The sequence below is a fragment of the Mesoplodon bidens genome (assembly GCF_964165515.1).
Source record: "Mesoplodon bidens genome assembly, chromosome: 10".
Classification (NCBI taxonomy): domain Eukaryota; kingdom Metazoa; phylum Chordata; class Mammalia; order Artiodactyla; family Ziphiidae; genus Mesoplodon; species Mesoplodon bidens.
In genome coordinates this window covers 51,925,319-51,943,089 of record NC_138172.1, presented here as the reverse complement: position 1 = coordinate 51,943,089, position 17,771 = coordinate 51,925,319, and the positions used below count along the sequence as shown (strand labels likewise).

The 17,771-nt window shown below is 44.6% G+C and overlaps 1 protein-coding gene across 1 annotated transcript in view; it reads left to right on the top strand.

The window, feature by feature from the left end:
• FBXL2 (F-box and leucine rich repeat protein 2) overlaps window positions 1-17,771 on the top strand; it is a 90,891-nt gene that overhangs the window by 66,102 nt on the left and 7,018 nt on the right. Inside the window, 8 exon segments of the mRNA XM_081247306.1 lie at window positions 7,918-7,986; window positions 8,087-8,182; window positions 8,405-8,531; window positions 8,664-8,738; window positions 10,054-10,184; window positions 14,050-14,110; window positions 14,812-14,856; window positions 15,409-15,465. Coding sequence (XP_081103432.1) covers window positions 7,918-7,986; window positions 8,087-8,182; window positions 8,405-8,531; window positions 8,664-8,738; window positions 10,054-10,184; window positions 14,050-14,110; window positions 14,812-14,856; window positions 15,409-15,465 — 661 coding nt within the window.

Below are 17,771 nucleotides of genomic sequence, written 5' to 3'. Positions count from 1 at the left end.
GAGGGGGCTACTCTTCCTCACAGCGCACAGTCCTCTCACTATCGCGGCCTCTCTCGTTGCGGAGCACAGGCTCCAGACGCGCAGGCTCAGTAGTTGTGGCTCAGGGCCTAGTTGCTCTGTGGCATGTGGGATCCTCCCAGACCAGGGCTCGAACCCATGTCCCCTGCATTAGCAGGCAGATTCTCAACCACTGCGCCACCAGGGAAGCCCATGCTGTCTGCTGTTTTGATTGGGAATTTTCCATTATTCTATCTTCCAGATCACTTATTCTTTCCTCTACCTTATTTATTCTGCCATTCAGTGCCTTTAGCTCAGCTTTCATCTTGGCAAATGAGTTTTCTAGTTTTTCTTGGCTCCTCCTTATAGTTTCTAGTTCCTTTTTACAGTAATGTGCATTTCTGTCAGTAGCCTTTCTTGATTCCTTCAGTATTTTCATTAGCTCCTTTTTGAACTCAGTGTCTATTAGACTGAAGAGGTCTGTTTCATTGTTTGTTCCTTCAGGGGAATTCTCTGGGTCTTTTAACTGGGAATGGTTCCTCTCCTTCATTTTGCTTATATTTCTCTTACTTTGTGAGTTTATGAGAAACAATTATCTACTGTGGTCACGGAGGGCTGTTTATATGCAGGAGCATCCCTGTATAGCTTGTGTGGGTTCAGTTTTTTTTTTGCTGTGAGGGCTGTTTTTGGTTTGGATGCTTGCTGTCTCTTTCCTCCACGTGTGCTGGTTGTTATCCCGTTGATAGGGGGTGTGCAGGTGCGTGTTCCATTCATGCTTCCAGGAAGGCAGGGACAGTGGTTGGCTCTTGGTCGCGGGACCCTTGGTGGCAGCGGTGGCGGGCTGCGTTCGCTCCTAGGGAGGGGAGGGCAGTGGTTGGCACTGGGTTGCGGTACCCTCGGTGGTGGTCATGGTTGCTCCCAGGGAGTTGGGGGCAGGAGTTGGTGTCTGGTCACGGGACGCTCTGTGGCAGCGGCGGTCTGGGCCTGCCTCTGGGGTCTGAGATGGCAGTGCGGTGGCTCACACAAGCCCCTGGAGCTCATGTAGGTGGTGCCCTGCTGCCTGAGGGAGCTCATGGAGAAAGAACCTCCTATGGTGGCCTGCCCTTTGAGTGCCCCCCAACAGTTGTGCCTTGCCTCTCTGGTGGGCCCAGGCCTCCTCCCATACTCCGTTGGTCGTGTCTTACCACACCCAGCCCCCTCAGGCTGTCTCCATGCAGCCAGCCCCAGTCCTCTCCTCCAGATTTGACCTCCGAAGCCTGAGCCTCTGCACCCAGCCTCTCCTGCTCCAGCAGATGAGTGTCTCAGGCCAGGGAGTGCTGGGCGGCACTGACCTTCTGTGCAGGTCTCTCTCCACTTTGCCCCCTGCAAACCAGTTGCTGCGCTCTTCTCCAAGGCTCTGAAGCTCCCCCTCTGTCCCAGCTCATCTCCCCAGTGAAGGGACTTCCCAGTGTGTGGAAACCTTTCCTCTTTCACAGCTCCCTCCCAGGGGTGCAGGTCGCGTCTCGATTTTTTCTCGATTTTTTTTTTTTTCTTTTGCCCTACCCAGGTACATGGGGAGTTTCTTGCCTTTTTGGAAGTCTGAGGTCTTCTGCCAGCGTTCAGTAGATGTTCTGTGAGAACTGTTCCACATGTAGATGTATTTGTGGGAGAAGGTGAGCTCCACATCCTACTCCTCCACCATCTTGATCCAATCTCTCATAATTTCTTTAAATACATTTTCCATCCCCCTCTCTTTCTTTTCTCCTTCCAGAACCTCTATTATGTGTAGGTTGGCATGCTTTATATCATCCCATAGATCTCGTATGTTGCTTTCAGTTTTTTTCATTTGTCTTTCTGTCTGCTTTTCTATTGGGTGATTTCCATTATTCTGTTTTCCAGATCACTTATTTATTCTTCTGTGTCTTTAGTCTGCCCTCCATTGTTTCTAGATTGGTTTTTCTCAGCAACTGAATTGTCTACTTTTGAGTGGTTCATCTTTATAGTTTCTAGTTCCTTGTTACAGTGACCTTGCTATATATTTCTATTGCTAATCCTTCTTGATTCCTTTGTCTTTTTTATTATCTCCTTTTTGAACTTGGGGTCTAGTAGACATTATTTGTTCTTTCAGGAGATTTCTGTCACTGTTTAATTGGTAGTAGTTCCTCTGTTTTTTCATTTTACTTAACTTTCTTTGTCTCTATGAATTTAGGAGAAACATCTACTGTGGTTTTGAAGGGCTGTTTTTATGTGGGAGCATCTGTGTGTAGACAGTTTGTGTCCAATGTTTTTGGTGTGAGGGCTGGTTTTGGTATGGATGTCAGCCACATCTTTCCTCAGAGTGTGCTGGGTGGTATACCCTTGATAGGGTACAAACACAGATAGGGGCTGTGTTTGGTGTTGTAGTGTCTTGAGCTTGTGCTGGATGTGAGGCCGGGCTTTCTGTTTGCTCCATCATTGTCACTACCCTGTCGAGGGCAGGGTCTGCTCCCTGGATGTTGGAGTAGAAGCTCTGAGGGTCAGGTTTGATCATGCTCCATTGTCCTTGAGGGCATGTCCTGCACCAAAGGAGCTCATTGCTGAAGCAGGTGAGGCCTGTGTGGTCACAGCAAACCTGTGTACCACCTGGGTAGGCATCGGCAGTTCCGCTCTGAAGCAGCCCAGGGTTGCATCCCTTTCTCTGTTGTGTTTATCCCAGATCTAGCGCAAGGCCATGGTGTGGAATAGGCTGGGGCTCGGGGCCAGGACATTGTGGCTGCAGGAATTGAGGTGGCTGTGCTGCCACCTGAGATCTGGGCTGCCTCTGTGGTAGTCTTCTCACAGGACCTGTCTGCCCCAGATCTAGGGCTAAGCTAGAGGTGGAGCCCTTGGGTGGAGTCAGAGTGCTCTTGCTGGAAAATGAAATGCTGCGTACTGCTGCCCAGGGCCTATCTGCCTGGGATTCAGCACTTAGCTGCTGCACATTCTTGTAGTGCTCCCAGTGTGCACACATACAGTGTCTGCCGCAGCTAGACCCGCTGCCCTATGTGAATGTTGACAGTGGTATCTGCCGCTCTGCCTGGATCACACCCTAGGTGTGTGTCTGCATAGCTAGACCGAATCTTTGCCCAGATCTCACGCCAGGCTGTGGCGTGGAGCGAGCAGGGCTTAGGTGTTTGCCCCTTCAGGTTGGGAAATGCAGCAAGGCAGCAGCCGCCAGTGCAAGGCTCTCTCCGCCCTGATTGTTAGCAAGCCAGAACGTGCACACTCTTCACAAGTAGAGACTAGGCTACTCCAGCCCTTCTGTCTGCCTCAGTGGATTCCCAGCAGGCAAGGGGGCTTGTCTTCTTTTGCAAGACCCCAGACCTGGGATGCCCAGATTGTGAGTTGATTTGCTTCCTCCCCAGGGCAAGGGTCCACTGGTGTGGACTTTCTCTTCCTTTCAGATCCTTCCCAGGGGTGCAGATCCCTACCTGATGCCTTCCCTCCACCCTGTGCCCCCTGCCTTTTTTTTTTTGTCCTACCCAGTTACATGGAGAGATTTTTCTTGCAGCTTTGGTTGTTTAGGAGTTCTGCCAGTTTCTAGTTCGTTTTCTGTGAGAATTTTTCCTCATGTAGACGTATTTTTGATGTGCTCATGGGGGGAGGTGAGTTCCACGTCCTCCTACTCCGCCATCTTGATCCCCTTCTTCCTACATTGGTTGATGTTTGAATGTTAAACCAACCTTCCACCCTTCAGATAAGTCCCTCTTGAGTTGTCATGTACTGTATTTTTAACATGTTGTTGGATCCTATTTGCTAAAGTTTTGTTAAAATTTTTTACCTCTGTGTTTGTGAGGGATGTTGTTCTGTGGTTTACTCTTCTTGTGATATTTTTGTCTGGTTTAGGTATCAAGGTACTACTGGCCTTATAGAATGAGTTGAAATGTGTTTTCTCCTCTTCAGTTTTTTTGGAAAAGTTTATGTGGAGTTTGTATTGTTTTTCTTAAATGTTTGGTAGAATTCACCATTGAGGCCAGCTGGGCCTGCATGTTTCTTTTGTGGAAGGGTTTTAACTGCAAATTCTATTTCTCTAATATATATATAGAACTGTTCAGGTTTTCTATTCCTTCTTGAGTAAGCTTTGGTGTAGTTTATACCTTTCAAAGATTTTGTCCATTTCACCTAAGTTCCAGAACTTTTGGCATAAAGTTGTAATACCCTCTTACTATCACTTTAATATCTGTAAAATCTGTAGTGATATCTCCTCTCTTTATTCTTGATTTGGGTAATTTTGTTTGTTTGGTTTTCTGTTTTTGTTTTTACTATATGAAAGTAGTTGCCACATCTAATAAAAATCACAATGATTGTATAGTGCCTATTGCAATATATATATTCTTTGAATTTTTTTACTGACATTAATACCAATTTTTAAAGAGTAAAGATGAGTAAATTTCTCTGATATTGGTAATTTTTGTCTTTTTTTTCCTGGTCAGTCTAGCTAGGGGTTTATTAATTTTATTGATATTCTCAAAGAACCAGCTTTGGATGTCATTGATTTTTTCATTGTTTTGATGTTTTCTACTTCATTGATTTCTTCTCTGGTCTTTATTACTTCCTTTATTTTGGGTTTCATTTGGTCTTCTTTTTTCTAGTTTCTTAATGTGGAAGCTCCTTCTTGTAACATATACATATATATATTTTAAAATTAATTAATTATTTTTGGCTGCATTGGGTCTTCATTGCTGCGCACAGGCTTTTCTCTAGTTGCGGCGAGTGGGGGCTACTCTTCATTGCAGTGCGTGGGCTTCTCATTGCAGTGGCTTCTCTTGTGGAGCACAGGCTCTAGGTGCACAGGCTTCAGTAGTTGTGGTGTGTGGGCTCAGTAGTTGTGGCTTGCAGGCTCTAGAGCACAGGCTCAGTAGTTGTACATGGGCTTAGTTGCTCCACAGCATGTGGGATCTTCCCGGACCGGGGAGCGAACCCGTGTCCCCTGCATCAGCAGGCGGATTCTTAGCCACTGCGCCACCAGGGAAGCCCATAGTTTGAGTATTTTTTATGATTACATTTTATATCTTTTTTTTGGCCTAGTAGCTATAACTCATTATTTTGTAATCTTAGTGGTTATTTTTGAGTTTATATTTTAGATTTTAAAGTTATTATAGTCTATCCTAAAATTATATTACATCTTACTTCCATTTTCCATTGCTCAGCCTTCATGCTGTTATTGCCATACACTTTAAAATTCCAAATATGGTATGAAATCCACACTGGATTGTTAGTATTTTTGTTTTAACAGTCAATGATTTTTAAAGAGATTTAAATAATTAAAAAATTGGCTCTCGGGGCTTCCCCGGTGGCGCAGTGGTTGAGAGTCCGCCTGCCGATGCAGGGGACACGGGTTCGTGCCCCGGTCTGGGAGGATCCCACATGCCGCGGAGTGGCTGGGCCTGTGAGCCATGGCCGCTGAGCCTGCGCGTCCGGAGCCTGTGCTCCACAACGGGAGAGGCCACAACAGGGAGAGGCCTGCGTACCGCCAAAAAAAAAAAAAAAAAAAAAATTGGCTCTCTATACTCAAGTGGTTACTATTTCCAGTATCCTTCATTTCTTTGTGTAGACACAAATTTTCATCTTATGTCATTTTTTTTTTCTGCTTGGAGAATGTTGTTTAAGATTTATTGCACTGCATATCTGATGAATTTTTTCAGCACTTATGCCTGAAAACGTCTTTATTTTCCCTTCAGTTTTGAAAAATATTTTTGCTGAATATAGAATTCTGTGTTGACAGTTTTTTGTTTTCAGGATTTTAAAGATGCTACTCCTCTGTTTTCTTGCTTTTTTGTTATCAGTGAGAAATCTTCTATCACCCTTATTTTATTCCTCTGTATTAGGCATATCTTTTTTCTCTGGGTGCTTTTAATGTTTTTTCTGTCACTGGTTTTGACTAATTTGGTTAAGCTATGCCTTAGTGGATTTTCCTTCATGTTTCTTGTGCTTGGAATTTTTTGTTTCTTGGACTTGTAGGTTTATAATTGTCATAAAACTTTTGACCTTTATTTCTTCAGATTTTTCCCCCCGCCCCACTCTCCCATTCTTTAGGGACTCCACTTACACGTTCATTAGCTTGTTTGAAGCTGTCCCACAGTTCTTTCATGCTCTCTTCTTTTCTTCTTGTTTTCTTTCCATGTTTCATTTTGGATACTTTCTTCTGCTGTGTCTTTAAGTTCACTGATCTTTTCTTCCACAATGTCTCATCTGCTGTTAATCCCATCCAGTAAATTTTCATCTCAGCCATTGTGGTTTTCATATTTAAAAGTTTAATTTGTATCTTTGCATATCTTTCATATCTCTATATAATGTGTTTAATAAACATAACATGTTTAATAAACATGAGATGTTTAATGTAACATCTTCACTCCAGCTTCATAGAACTGTATTCTACAGAACATAGTTATGATAACTTTTAATGCCTTTGTCTGCTATTTCTAGTATCTGTGTCAGTTCTGGGTCAGCTTTGATAGATTGAATTTCCTCCTCATTATGGATATATTTTCCCTTCTTCTTTGAATGGATGGTAATTTTTTGTTCAGTGCGAGACATTGTGAATGTTACTTTGGGTGCAGAATATTTTTGTATTCCTATAAATATACTTGAGTTTTGTTCTGAGATGCAGTTGAGTTACTTGGACATAGTTCCTTTGAGATTTTTTTTTTTTTTTAATTTGTTAGGTTGGACCAAAGCAGTGGTTAGTCTAGGGATAACTGTACTCCACTCCTGAAGCAAGACGCTTCTCAGTACTCTACCCAGTGCCCCACAAATTATGACATTTTTCACTGTTGTCTGGTGGGAATGGGTACTTACTGTTCATGGCCCCGGGTGAGCTCTGGCTGTTGTCCCCTCTAATGCTGCTTGTTGAGTCTTTCCCTGGCTTTGGGTAATTTCCTCACATGCGCACTCTGACTAGTACTCTACTGAATTCCTGAGGGGAACGTTCTGCAGATCTCTGACGTTTTCTCCATTCTTGTACTCTTCTCTGATACCTCTGATTGCCTTGCTCAGACATTTGGCTCCATATCCTCAGCTCAGGGAGTCCACCAGGCTCCAGCTGAGTTCCCTTTCCCTGTACCATAGCAGAGTGGAAGTAACAGGTAAGAGTGACATCTGGTTTGAGGCCAGGTTTTGGAGACTTAGGGGTATGCATGGAAGCATCAGGATTCAATCCTATAAGACCCTGCAGAAGCCGTATTTCAGGAAAATGCAGATGACCTGAGCCAGTCCCTGCTGACTATGTTAAGGAATAAGTGGCGAGTAAGGGATGTTTAATTTTCTGCTTCTGGCCTTGCTGCCAACCCACAAATCATTGAGGACATCACCCTTCATGGCTCAGTGTCCTCATCAGTAAATGATGGTTCTTGATACTGATCAATTACTGACCCTATCAGTGGCCAGAGATGGTTTTTCCAGAAGGGCCCTGGGGTAACTAAGTGACAGCATGGCACAAGATTCAAGCCCCCTTGCTGCCAGCTGATTTTTCTACAGAGGAGAAGGAACAGGGAGCCAGACCTCTACTCTCAGATGACCGCCAAAATCTGAATGAAGAAGAGTTTTAAATGATATGTAGTCAGTCTAGGGCTTTGCTTCCCAAAGTGGTGTCCCCAGAGTAGCAGCACTAGTATCGCTCGGGAGCTTCTTAGAAATGCAGACTACCAAGCAGTTTGCCTGGATCTACCATCAGATTCTGCACTATGAGAAGAACCTCAGTTGTTTCATGTGCTCCTCAGAGTTTGAAGAACACTGGTAGCTGTAGTCAACAATTATATATTATATACTTAAAAACTTGTTAAGAGAGTAGATCTCACGTTAAGTATCCTTTCCACAATAAAATAAAATTTTGAAGAGCATTGTTCTAAATGTAAATGGTTATACATGCCCTCTAGTGGCTGCCTAACAAGTTGCAGGGAGTTTTAAAATGTTTTCTCATTTTAGGACCTTTGCACAGAACTGCCGAAACATTGAACATTTAAACCTCAATGGATGCACAAAAATCACTGACAGGTAAGTAGTGGAAATTACTTTGGTGACTGGTTGGCCGTGGGGAGAGTGAGGGGAGAGAAAGGTGGTTGAAAATACCTTTAGTGCATCTGTTTTTTTTCAGCACGTGTTACAGCCTTAGCAGATTCTGTTCCAAGCTGAAACATCTGGATCTGACTTCCTGTGTGTCCATTACAAACAGCTCCTTAAAGGGGATCAGGTAAGAGTACCTGTTGTTAGTGGTCATGAGAAATACCCAAAGCTCTGAGCATTTTGGTGTGTCTGAAACCTTTCTCACGGTCCCATTGGAGCAGGAAGTGGGCGACTCGGGTCACAGAGGTCTCTCTCCCCTGAACTACTTGTGGGCTACTAAGCTCAGAGTTGGTCCTAAACTCTGTGTGGGATGGACTGCACACGTGTGGTTTTATTTCCTGTTCTCCAGTGAGGGCTGTCGGCACCTGGAGTACCTGAACCTGTCGTGGTGTGATCAGATCACGAAGGATGGCATCGAGGCCCTGGTGCGGGGTTGTCGGGGCCTGAGAGCCCTGCTGCTGAGGGGCTGCACGCAGGTACTGGGACTCCTCACGGCCTGGCTTGTCTAACGTGTATCTAATGTTAGGTGTGTGCACGTGATTATGGAACCTGTGCCCCACTGCCCCTCACCTGGTTCCATCTCTCTTTTGTTTTCTCCATTCACTCAGCTAGAAGACGAAGCTCTGAAACACATTCAGAATTACTGCCATGAGCTTGTGAGTCTCAACCTACAGTCCTGCTCAGTAAGTAACGTGCCTTTTCCGTGAGCTCCCTCCTCTTCCTGTTCCCTCCGTCAGGAACCTGCTGGGGCCCTGCTGGGAAGCAGCCCAGGCAGGTGGGAGGATTGCCACACCCTTATTTCACATCCTGTGTCCTTATGTGATCTCCCAGTTTCCCACAAGATGGAAGAACAGCAATCTAAACAAAAAGGCCAATACAAAGCCATGGGCATTTCCCCTAAAAACAGCATAGATCAGGGTCTTGGTTTATTTTAAGACATCAGGAATGCTGTGAACTAGTCACTAACCTAAACAGTTCCTGGTAAGGTCTCACTGTCTTGTCTTTACTTATAAACTGGGGGTGATGACACCTCTCATGGTGTCTCAGTGGATAAAATGAAATAACAGTTATGAAAGTGCTTTGAAATATAAAGGACATATTCAAGAGCAAGGTGTGATTTTCATCAGTGCATTATTAGCCTGTGAAGGATGAGTTTTCTTCACTGCCATTGTAAATATTGATAATTGAAAAGGGTGCTTGCTATGGCCAACTGGGTTTCTCAAGGGAGAATGTCAATTTTGAGAAAAGTAAGAGAAATCCCTTGTATTCGGCATTTAGTAAATGAATCATAAACCTAAGGTCCCTGATGGTGGGAGATAAAGCAGAAACTATCTTCTGGGCAAATATTGACCTTATGGGGCTGCACTGTTCAAAAATAGGACCTTGAATTGCATGTAGGATAGCACTGGCAGGTGGCTTAAAGTATGATATAAATGTATCTGTTTATTTCTGCATAAATTAGCATATTAAATAAAGATTAATTTGAATCTTCATGGCTAAATTCATAGAATTCTAAGCCATTTATTAATAATTTAGTGATTTACTTAATTTTGCTATTTTCTAAAACATTTCAGGCAATATAAAAATACACATATATGATTTATATAGTAGATATCTAAAGCATTAATATGTAGAAATTCAACCAAAAATTAATGTCACTTAAGCAAGTCTCATGAGCTGTTGTTTATTAAATCTGATTTTTAACACAAGTTTATGAATATTTCCTGAAAAAAAAAATCAAATGATTCTGGGTAGGAAAATGGAATTTAAAAATTTTACTCTCCATTAGTAATGCTTGAATATTTTAAAGCTGTTCAGAAATAACATAAATATCAGTCTTCCCTGTACTTCACCTTATTTTGATTAAATTATCAGGATAAAATGCTAGTAACTGGCAACTGAAACTAGTTGACTAATAGGAGACTCCATTTGTCTGCGGCTCCCATTTCACTGTGGCCCGTGCCTTCTGATTTTCCTTTCTGCTTTGATTCTCCCCAGCGCATTACGGATGAAGGCGTGGTGCAGATTTGCAGGGGCTGCCACCGGCTGCAGGCCCTCTGCTTGTCTGGCTGCGGCAACCTCACGGATGCCTCCCTCACAGCCCTAGCCTTGAACTGCCCAAGACTTCAGTGAGTGCGCCATGCTTTCAGCTTTGCAACTCAGAGCTTGGGGCTGACTGGGAGGGCTTCCTGCAGGAGGAGAAAGGCCTGGCAGTGGGTTGAATAGGTGGTGGCGGAGGCAGTGGTTGTGTTGTTGGCTTTTGTCAGATGTATTGGGGTGGGACACTGTAATCTAGTTCATTTAAGGATGTGTGAAGAGTCCCACACTGTCCACCACCAGGGAATCTGAGCCTTAGTTTCCTGGTGGACTTCACTCATGTGCCCACCTGATTTGCCTTGCCCTGATATTATTTTTTTTAACATCTTTATTGGAGTATAATAGCTTTACAATGGTGTGTTTGTTTCTGCTTTATAACAAAGTGAATCTGCTATACATACACATATATCCCCATATCTCTTCCCTCTTGCATCTCCCTCCCACCCTCCCTATCCCACCTCTCTAGGTGGTCACAAAGCACTGAACGCATCTCCCTGTGCTATACGGCTGCTTCCCACTAGCTATCTATTTTACATTTGGTAGTGTATATATGTCCATGCCACTCTCTCACTTCGTCCCAGGTTACCCTTCCCCCTCCCCGTGTCCTCAAGTCCACTGTGTCTTTATTCTTGTCCTGCCCCTAGGTTCTTCAGAACCTTCTTTTTTTTTTTTTTAGATTCCATATATATGTGTTAGCATATGATATTTGTTTTTCTCTTTCTGACTTACTTCACTCTGTATGACAGTCTCTAAGTCCATCCACCTCACTACAAATAACTCAGTTTTGTTTCTTTTTATGGCTGAGTAATATTCCATTGTATATATGTGCCACATCTTCTTTATCCATTCATCTGTTGATGGACACTTAGGTTGCTTCCATGTCCTGGCTGTTGTAAATAGAGCTGCAATGAACATGGTGGTGGTACATGACTCTTTTTGAATTATGGTTTTCTCAGGGTATATGCCCAGTGGTGGGATTGCTGGGTCGTATGGTAGTTCTATTTTTAGTTTAGTTTTTTTTTTTTTTTTTTAATTTTTGGCTGCATTGGGTCTTTGTTGCTGCGCGTGGGCTTTCTCTAGCTGTGGTGAGTGGGGACTACTCTTCATTGTGGTGTGTGGGCTTCTCATTGCTGTGGCTTCTCATGTTGCAGAGCATGGGCTCTAGGTGCATAGGCTTCAGTAGTTGTGGCTTTTAGGTTCTAGAGCGCAGGCTCAGTAGTTGTGGTGCATGTGCTTAGTTGCTCTGCGGCATGTGGGATCCTCCCGGACCAGGGCTCAAACCCGTGTCCCCTGCATTGGCAGGCTGATTCTTAACAACTGTGCCACCAGGGAAGCCCTATTTTTAGTTTTTTAAGGAACCTCCATACTGTTCTCCATAGTGGCTGTATCAGTTTACATTCCCACCAACAGTGCAAGAGGGTTCCCTTTTCTCCACACCCTCTCCAGCATTTATTGTTTGTAGATTTTTGTTGATGGCCATTCTGACTGCTGTGAGGTGATAACCTGATTGTAGTTCTGATTTGCATTTCTCTAATGATTAGTGATGTTGAGCATCCTTTCATGTGTTTGTTGGCAATCTGCATATCTTCTTTGGAGAAATGTCCGTTTAGGTCTTCTGCCCGTTTTTGGATTGGGTGGTTTGTTTTTTTGATATTGAGCTGCATGAGCTGCTTGTAAATTTTGAAGATTAATCCTTTGTCAGCTGCTTCTTTTGCAAATATTTTCTCCCATTCTGAGGGTTGTCTTTTCATCTTGTTTATGGTTTCCTTTGCTGTGCAAAAGCTTTTAAGTTTCATTAGGTCCCATTTGTTTATTTTTTATAAATTTATTTTATTTATTATTTTTGGTTGCGTTGGGTCTTCGTTGCTGTTTGCGGGCTTTCTCTAGTTGCGGCAAGCAGGAGCTACTCTTCGTTGCAGTGCGCGGGCTTCTCATTGCAGTGCCTTCTCTTGTTGCGGGGCATAGGCTCCAGGTGCGCGGGCTTCAGTAGTTGTGGCTCGTGGGCTCTAGAGCACAGGCTCAGTAGTTGTGGTGCACAGGCTTAGTTGCTCTGTGGCATGTGGGATCTCCCCGGACCAGGGCTCGAACCCATGTCCCCTGCATTGGCAGGTGGATTCTTAACCACTGTGCCACCAGGGAATCCCCCATTTGTTTATTTTTGTTTTTATTTCCATTTCTCTAGGATGTGGGTCAAAAAGGATCTTGCTGTGATTTATGTCATACAGTGTTCTGCCTATGTTTTCCTCTAAGAGTTTTATAGTGTCTGACCTTACATTTAGGTTTCTAATCCATTTTGAGTTTATTTTTGTGTATGGTGTTAGGGAGTGTTCTAATTTCATTCTTTTAAATGTAGCTGTCCGGTTTTCCCAGCACCACTTATTGAAGAGGCTGTCTTTTCTCCATTGTATATTCTTGCCTCTTTTATATAAAAATAAGGTGACCATATGTGTGTGGGTTTATCTCTGGGCTTTCTATCCTGTTCCACTGATCTATATTTCAGTTTTTGTGCCAGTACCATACTATCTTGATTACTGTAGCTTTGTAGTATAGTCGGAAGTCAGGGAGCCTGATTCCTCCAGCTCCGTTTTTCCTTCTCAAGGTTGCTTTGGCTATTCGTTGCCCTGATATTACCTTGACATATGAGCAGACTGATAGCCTCACGTCCAAATGGCACCAGGTTCTCCTCTAAACCAGCTGCTAAATGGACAGAAGGAGGAAAAATCACAGCCACCTTATTTATCATTGTTCCCTAGCAAGAAGAAAAGTTTTGTTTTAATAAATAATGATTTATTTTCTGATTCTCCATGTAATACTGTGAATATGAAAACTTTAATAATGGCACCAAAATACTAATCATGCTTAACATCAGTTGAACTCATATGTGTTCCAGGCTCTTTGTTAGCACTTTCACAAGCATTGTCTCACTTAGTCCTCACTGCATTGCTAGGAGGTAGGTACTGTATTCTCACTTGTTTTGCAGAGGAGAAACTGAGACTCAGTGAAAAGCACATAATTTATCCTGGGTCACATGATAAGTAAGAAGTAAAACTAGAATTTGAACTTGTAGAGTTTGATTATAGAACCAGCAACCTTAACCCCTACAAAAGAGGCAGAAAAAAGATACTTGTTATGTTACTCTTTACTTATCGGTGAAACTGATCCATTTTTCATACTTACAGCAGTTACATATCTTTTTTTTTTTTTTTTTGGCTGCGCCACACAGCATGCAGGATCTTAGTTCCCTGGCCAGGGATCAAACCCATGACCCCTGCAGTGGAAGCATGGAGTCCTAACCACTGGACTGCCAAAGAGTAACCCCCCCTGCCCCCGCCCTTTTTTTTGGTTATATACCTTCTAAGGATTGTCTTATTTTGCCTTTTCCCCATTTTTCTTACTGTTAAATTAGGGAAGATTCTCGAGAATTTTGATACTTCTGCATGGTAGAAGGAATATAGGTGGTCAAAACTGGTCAGAAAGGAGGTCAAAATTATTGCTATAAGGGAGTAATTTAATTTAAAAATGTTATTTAAGCATCCATCCCTGTTAAGCATGGATGTTTTCATTGACTGTAAATTTTTAAAATTTCCTTTAGGGTGACTGGGAATTTCAATAAATGCAGTATATCAAGATGATTTTGTTGAGTGAAAGTACATTTTAATTGTTTAGAAGTCAACACATATTAGATAATATCTAAAAACAACAGCAACCATGTGCTGGTATTGTGGGAAGATTCCTGGATTTACTGACCAAGTTTGGGATGGGACTTTGGGCAGGTCACATTCCTCCCTGAGCCTCATTTTTGTGTCACAGAGTGGAATAAACTCAAGAGCATTGTAAAGTATGCTTTTCTGTTGTTAACCAGTCGCCACTTTGTCTTCTGTGCACTCCTTATTCCAGGATCTTGGAGGCTGCCCGATGTTCCCATTTGACTGATGCAGGCTTTACACTTTTAGCTCGGGTAAGACAGAGGTTTTACAAAATCAAACCAAACTCTAATTCACCTCCCTCAGTCAAAGTGAATTGGAGTGGTCTTGGAGTGTGCAAAAAACTACCTTCAGAAATGACAGGCACCAAGTAGAATAGAGTCCTTGGGGGATGTATCCTGCATTTTCCCCAACAGGCTGGAAAGCTAGGCAGGTCCTGTACCAGGCGTGGACCTCACTCTCACTTGGTCAGGTGGGATCCCAATGAGAAGAGCCTCCTCCCTGGCAGGAGATGCCCTTCCTCCCACAGACCCCGACTCAGCCTCTCCGTAGCATCCCTCAGCTGGGCTGGGCTCTGCCTCTGCCCTCTCTCCACACTGCCCTGCCAGTGCCAACCACTGTGGGCCCCTGTGGCCTGCTGCCCAGAACCCATGTCCTCCTGGGGATGCTGATACACACTCTTCCTCCTACCCCAGCCCTCCACCATCCCCACCGTGGCTGAGCGCCCACCCCCACGACCTCCCAGAGCCCATTCCATGGCTAAAGTCTCTGTGCTGATACCTGTGAGCCACTGGGAAGGTGCAGACAACTGCCTTTCCAGGACGAGAGAAGGAAGTGCAGCCCTAATGCCCGTTTCCAAAGTGAATGTGATTCAAAGGGCGCCTGCTCAAAAGTGCTGGCTCACTGGGTCACTTTCGGAACGGGGTGTCTTATGGACTCTTATGGACTTTTTCAGAATTGTCATGACCTGGAGAAGATGGATCTCGAAGAATGCATCTTGGTGAGTGGACTCCTGACAGCTCTGCAGGGCGCCCCTCAGCCACTGACAGGCATAACCAGAGACGCCAACTGGCCATTGTCTGGACCCTCCTTGCCCCAGCATAGGTGTCAGGGCTTGGGAACCTGTGAGGGCCATGGGAGGGGGATGCATAAACTTTGGGCTGTTCTCAGTCATCAGAGTTACAGCCACGTTCAGGATAGCACCATCTTTTGCCAAACATTAAAAAAAAAAAGGGACTCATTTTCACAAAACTTAAGGGAGAAATAAGCTTGCATGTCCAGTGATGAGGTGACTCTACAGAGAAGAATCTTGGGGGATCCTCTTTGTCCCTTGTCCCCCTTGGGGCACCAGAGGAAAGACCAAAGAACACCTTCACATCTCTGGGAATGAGCAGAATTGAGGTTGTTGGTGAAGAGAGGAGCTCCCAGCCCGAGTGGCTTGAGATGAGTTTTTAATTCTTTTGCACCTTTTGATTCTTGTATTCAGGAGAAGCAGGATTAGGTATTAAGTTCTGGTGTAGAAGCCACACTGACACCACGTGTTTCTCTCCAGATAACCGACAGCACACTCATCCAGCTCTCCATTCACTGTCCTAAACTGCAAGCCCTGGTGAGTCTGAGCTTCTTGTGACGTTACTTACCTCTCAGGGATGAAAGCACCCCCGTACTACAGCAAGAACCTTCCTTTCCATAGGGTGTCATCATTCTTGGTTTCAAAGGTCTGTGCGTTGGGCTCACTTGGGAGGCAGGGTATCTAAATGTCACTGCTTTCATTTTAGGGTGTGAACCTAATATAGGGACCAGCGTCCTCACTCAAATTCGTGTTCATCATGTCGGGTATAGTGAAAGCACGGTTAAAATGAGGCCATCCTTATATTACATTTCATAGCTGCTCAAATATCTATGGGGGGGGATTAGAATATACTGAAAGATCTAGAATGAGCAATGAAAAGTATCACTGACACTCTTAGCCATGCAGACGTCGCATGCACGTTTCCCATCCAGCTGCTGGACGTGAAGCAGGGGTGGAGTCCCCATTCGGCCGCCTCCTCCCACCAGATACACTGACTCACTGAATCCCAACACAGCCCTGTGATGCGGGCACCATGGACATCCCTATTTTATCAGTGAGGAAGCTGAGGCTCAGAGCGGTTAAGAGGCTTGCCCAAATTTACACAACTGCCCAAAGGACCCAGATTTCGTGGCTTCCGTGGGGTCTGGTCTTTCCACTTCCCTGAGATACATGACAGATTTTTCTTAAGCCAGTTCTCTCTATCCCCTTTGAACTTGCTCTGTCAGCAAGGGCTAGGATTTTATAACATCATTAAAGCTCCATTTGGCTTTGAGTTACTCTCCCCACCAGTTTTCCTTATTTCCACATTCCTTCTGGATGCTTCTCCCTCAGGCACAAGTGTGCTGGGCTTTGGACAACTCTGGGACTTTTTTTTGAGTTTGGTGTCAGATTTCAGAGATAGTCAGAAACCTACCTGTTTCCAGATTCTCTGCTGAAACTGTTTCTCTCTACACACCTGCAGATAATTTTGTCATTCTAATGTTTTTACTCCCAAATTCGTTCTGATCTGGTTTTATAATTGATAGAACCAGTTGTCTGATGTGCTTTCTCCACACCTTGTCCCCGTGTCCCTGAGATGGCCTGCTTCTCAGAGGTGTGGGGAAGGTTAGGAGCCCCATGCTTTGTTTCCTATTTTAACCTCCCTCCTCCCTGTTGCCCAAGGGCTCTCTCCCCGACTCGGAGATACCCTGGACTTGGACTCCCACCGCTTCGTTAGTGTCATCTCTTGTGTGCACGGGACAAGGCCTTCCACCAGCTCCCTAACTCCTGCTTCCTCAGGAGTGCAGGCCCACCTCAGCGACGGGTCAGGAAATGTCTTCCAAATAGTGTTCCCCCCAGCGGGGATTCTGGTGACTGAAATCTTCTCCATCTTCCCCGATATTCATACAAGGTACTTCCAGAAAGGGGACTTAGAGTAAAAGATAAACTATAATAAAACCCAGAAGTCCAAGAAAAGAGCCTCAAATGAAAAAAAAAAACAAAACCTGGAGGATTATTAGCAGAAAAGCAGGGAAACAGTTGCAGTTGAAATCTAAACTTAGCTTTGGAGATGCCTAGTACACCACACAAAAAAGGGAAATGCTGTGGATTAAATCTGATTATATTAATCAAATTCACTCTACAAACACCTCTTGAGGACCACTACACGCTGGGCACTGTTCTAGGCACTGGAGAGTGAAAAGGTCATCAGAAGAGACAGACTTTATCGTCACTCAGAAATTGCACAGCAGTGTGTGTCTGGATCCTTGTTAACGGATACCCCAGGGGCTTTCCCTGCTACGGACATGGTAGCAGCGCCTCTGTCAGCCCCCAGGTAGAGCCAAGGGTGAGTGGAAGCGCAGGGTTGCCGGATGTGCGTTTCTGCCGCTGCAGGTCTCACAGCACAGATGCACAGTCTTGGTGCGAGGCAGCCCGGGTGCGCCTGGGACACGCGCGTAGGAGCAGCCAGTCCCCACCTCCCTGGGGGAGGGCCAGACAGTGCTCTCCAGGCTGGAGCCGGGGGTCCACCCCAGGGAGTCCTCCCCCAGCCTGGGGAGCTCAGAGGAGCCAATGCTACTGGGGCAAAGCTCCACAGATTCAGAATTTTGAAATCTGGTTTTTAGCTTTTATACTAAAGATCTGCAAGCAGGAAGAAATGAGGGAAGTGACCACTATCCCCCAGCTGGGTAACTATCACACCTCATTTGCTAAACTTCAGTTCCCAGGTTCTTCCTTACATGTGAAGGAGGCAAGTGTGCACATACCCCACCCCTTCCAGGAACTGCTCTGTGATCCTCAAGGGAGGAAGGAGGGCCTTGTACTCTCACAAAAACCAAATCTAGAAGGCTATTTTGAAAGGGAAA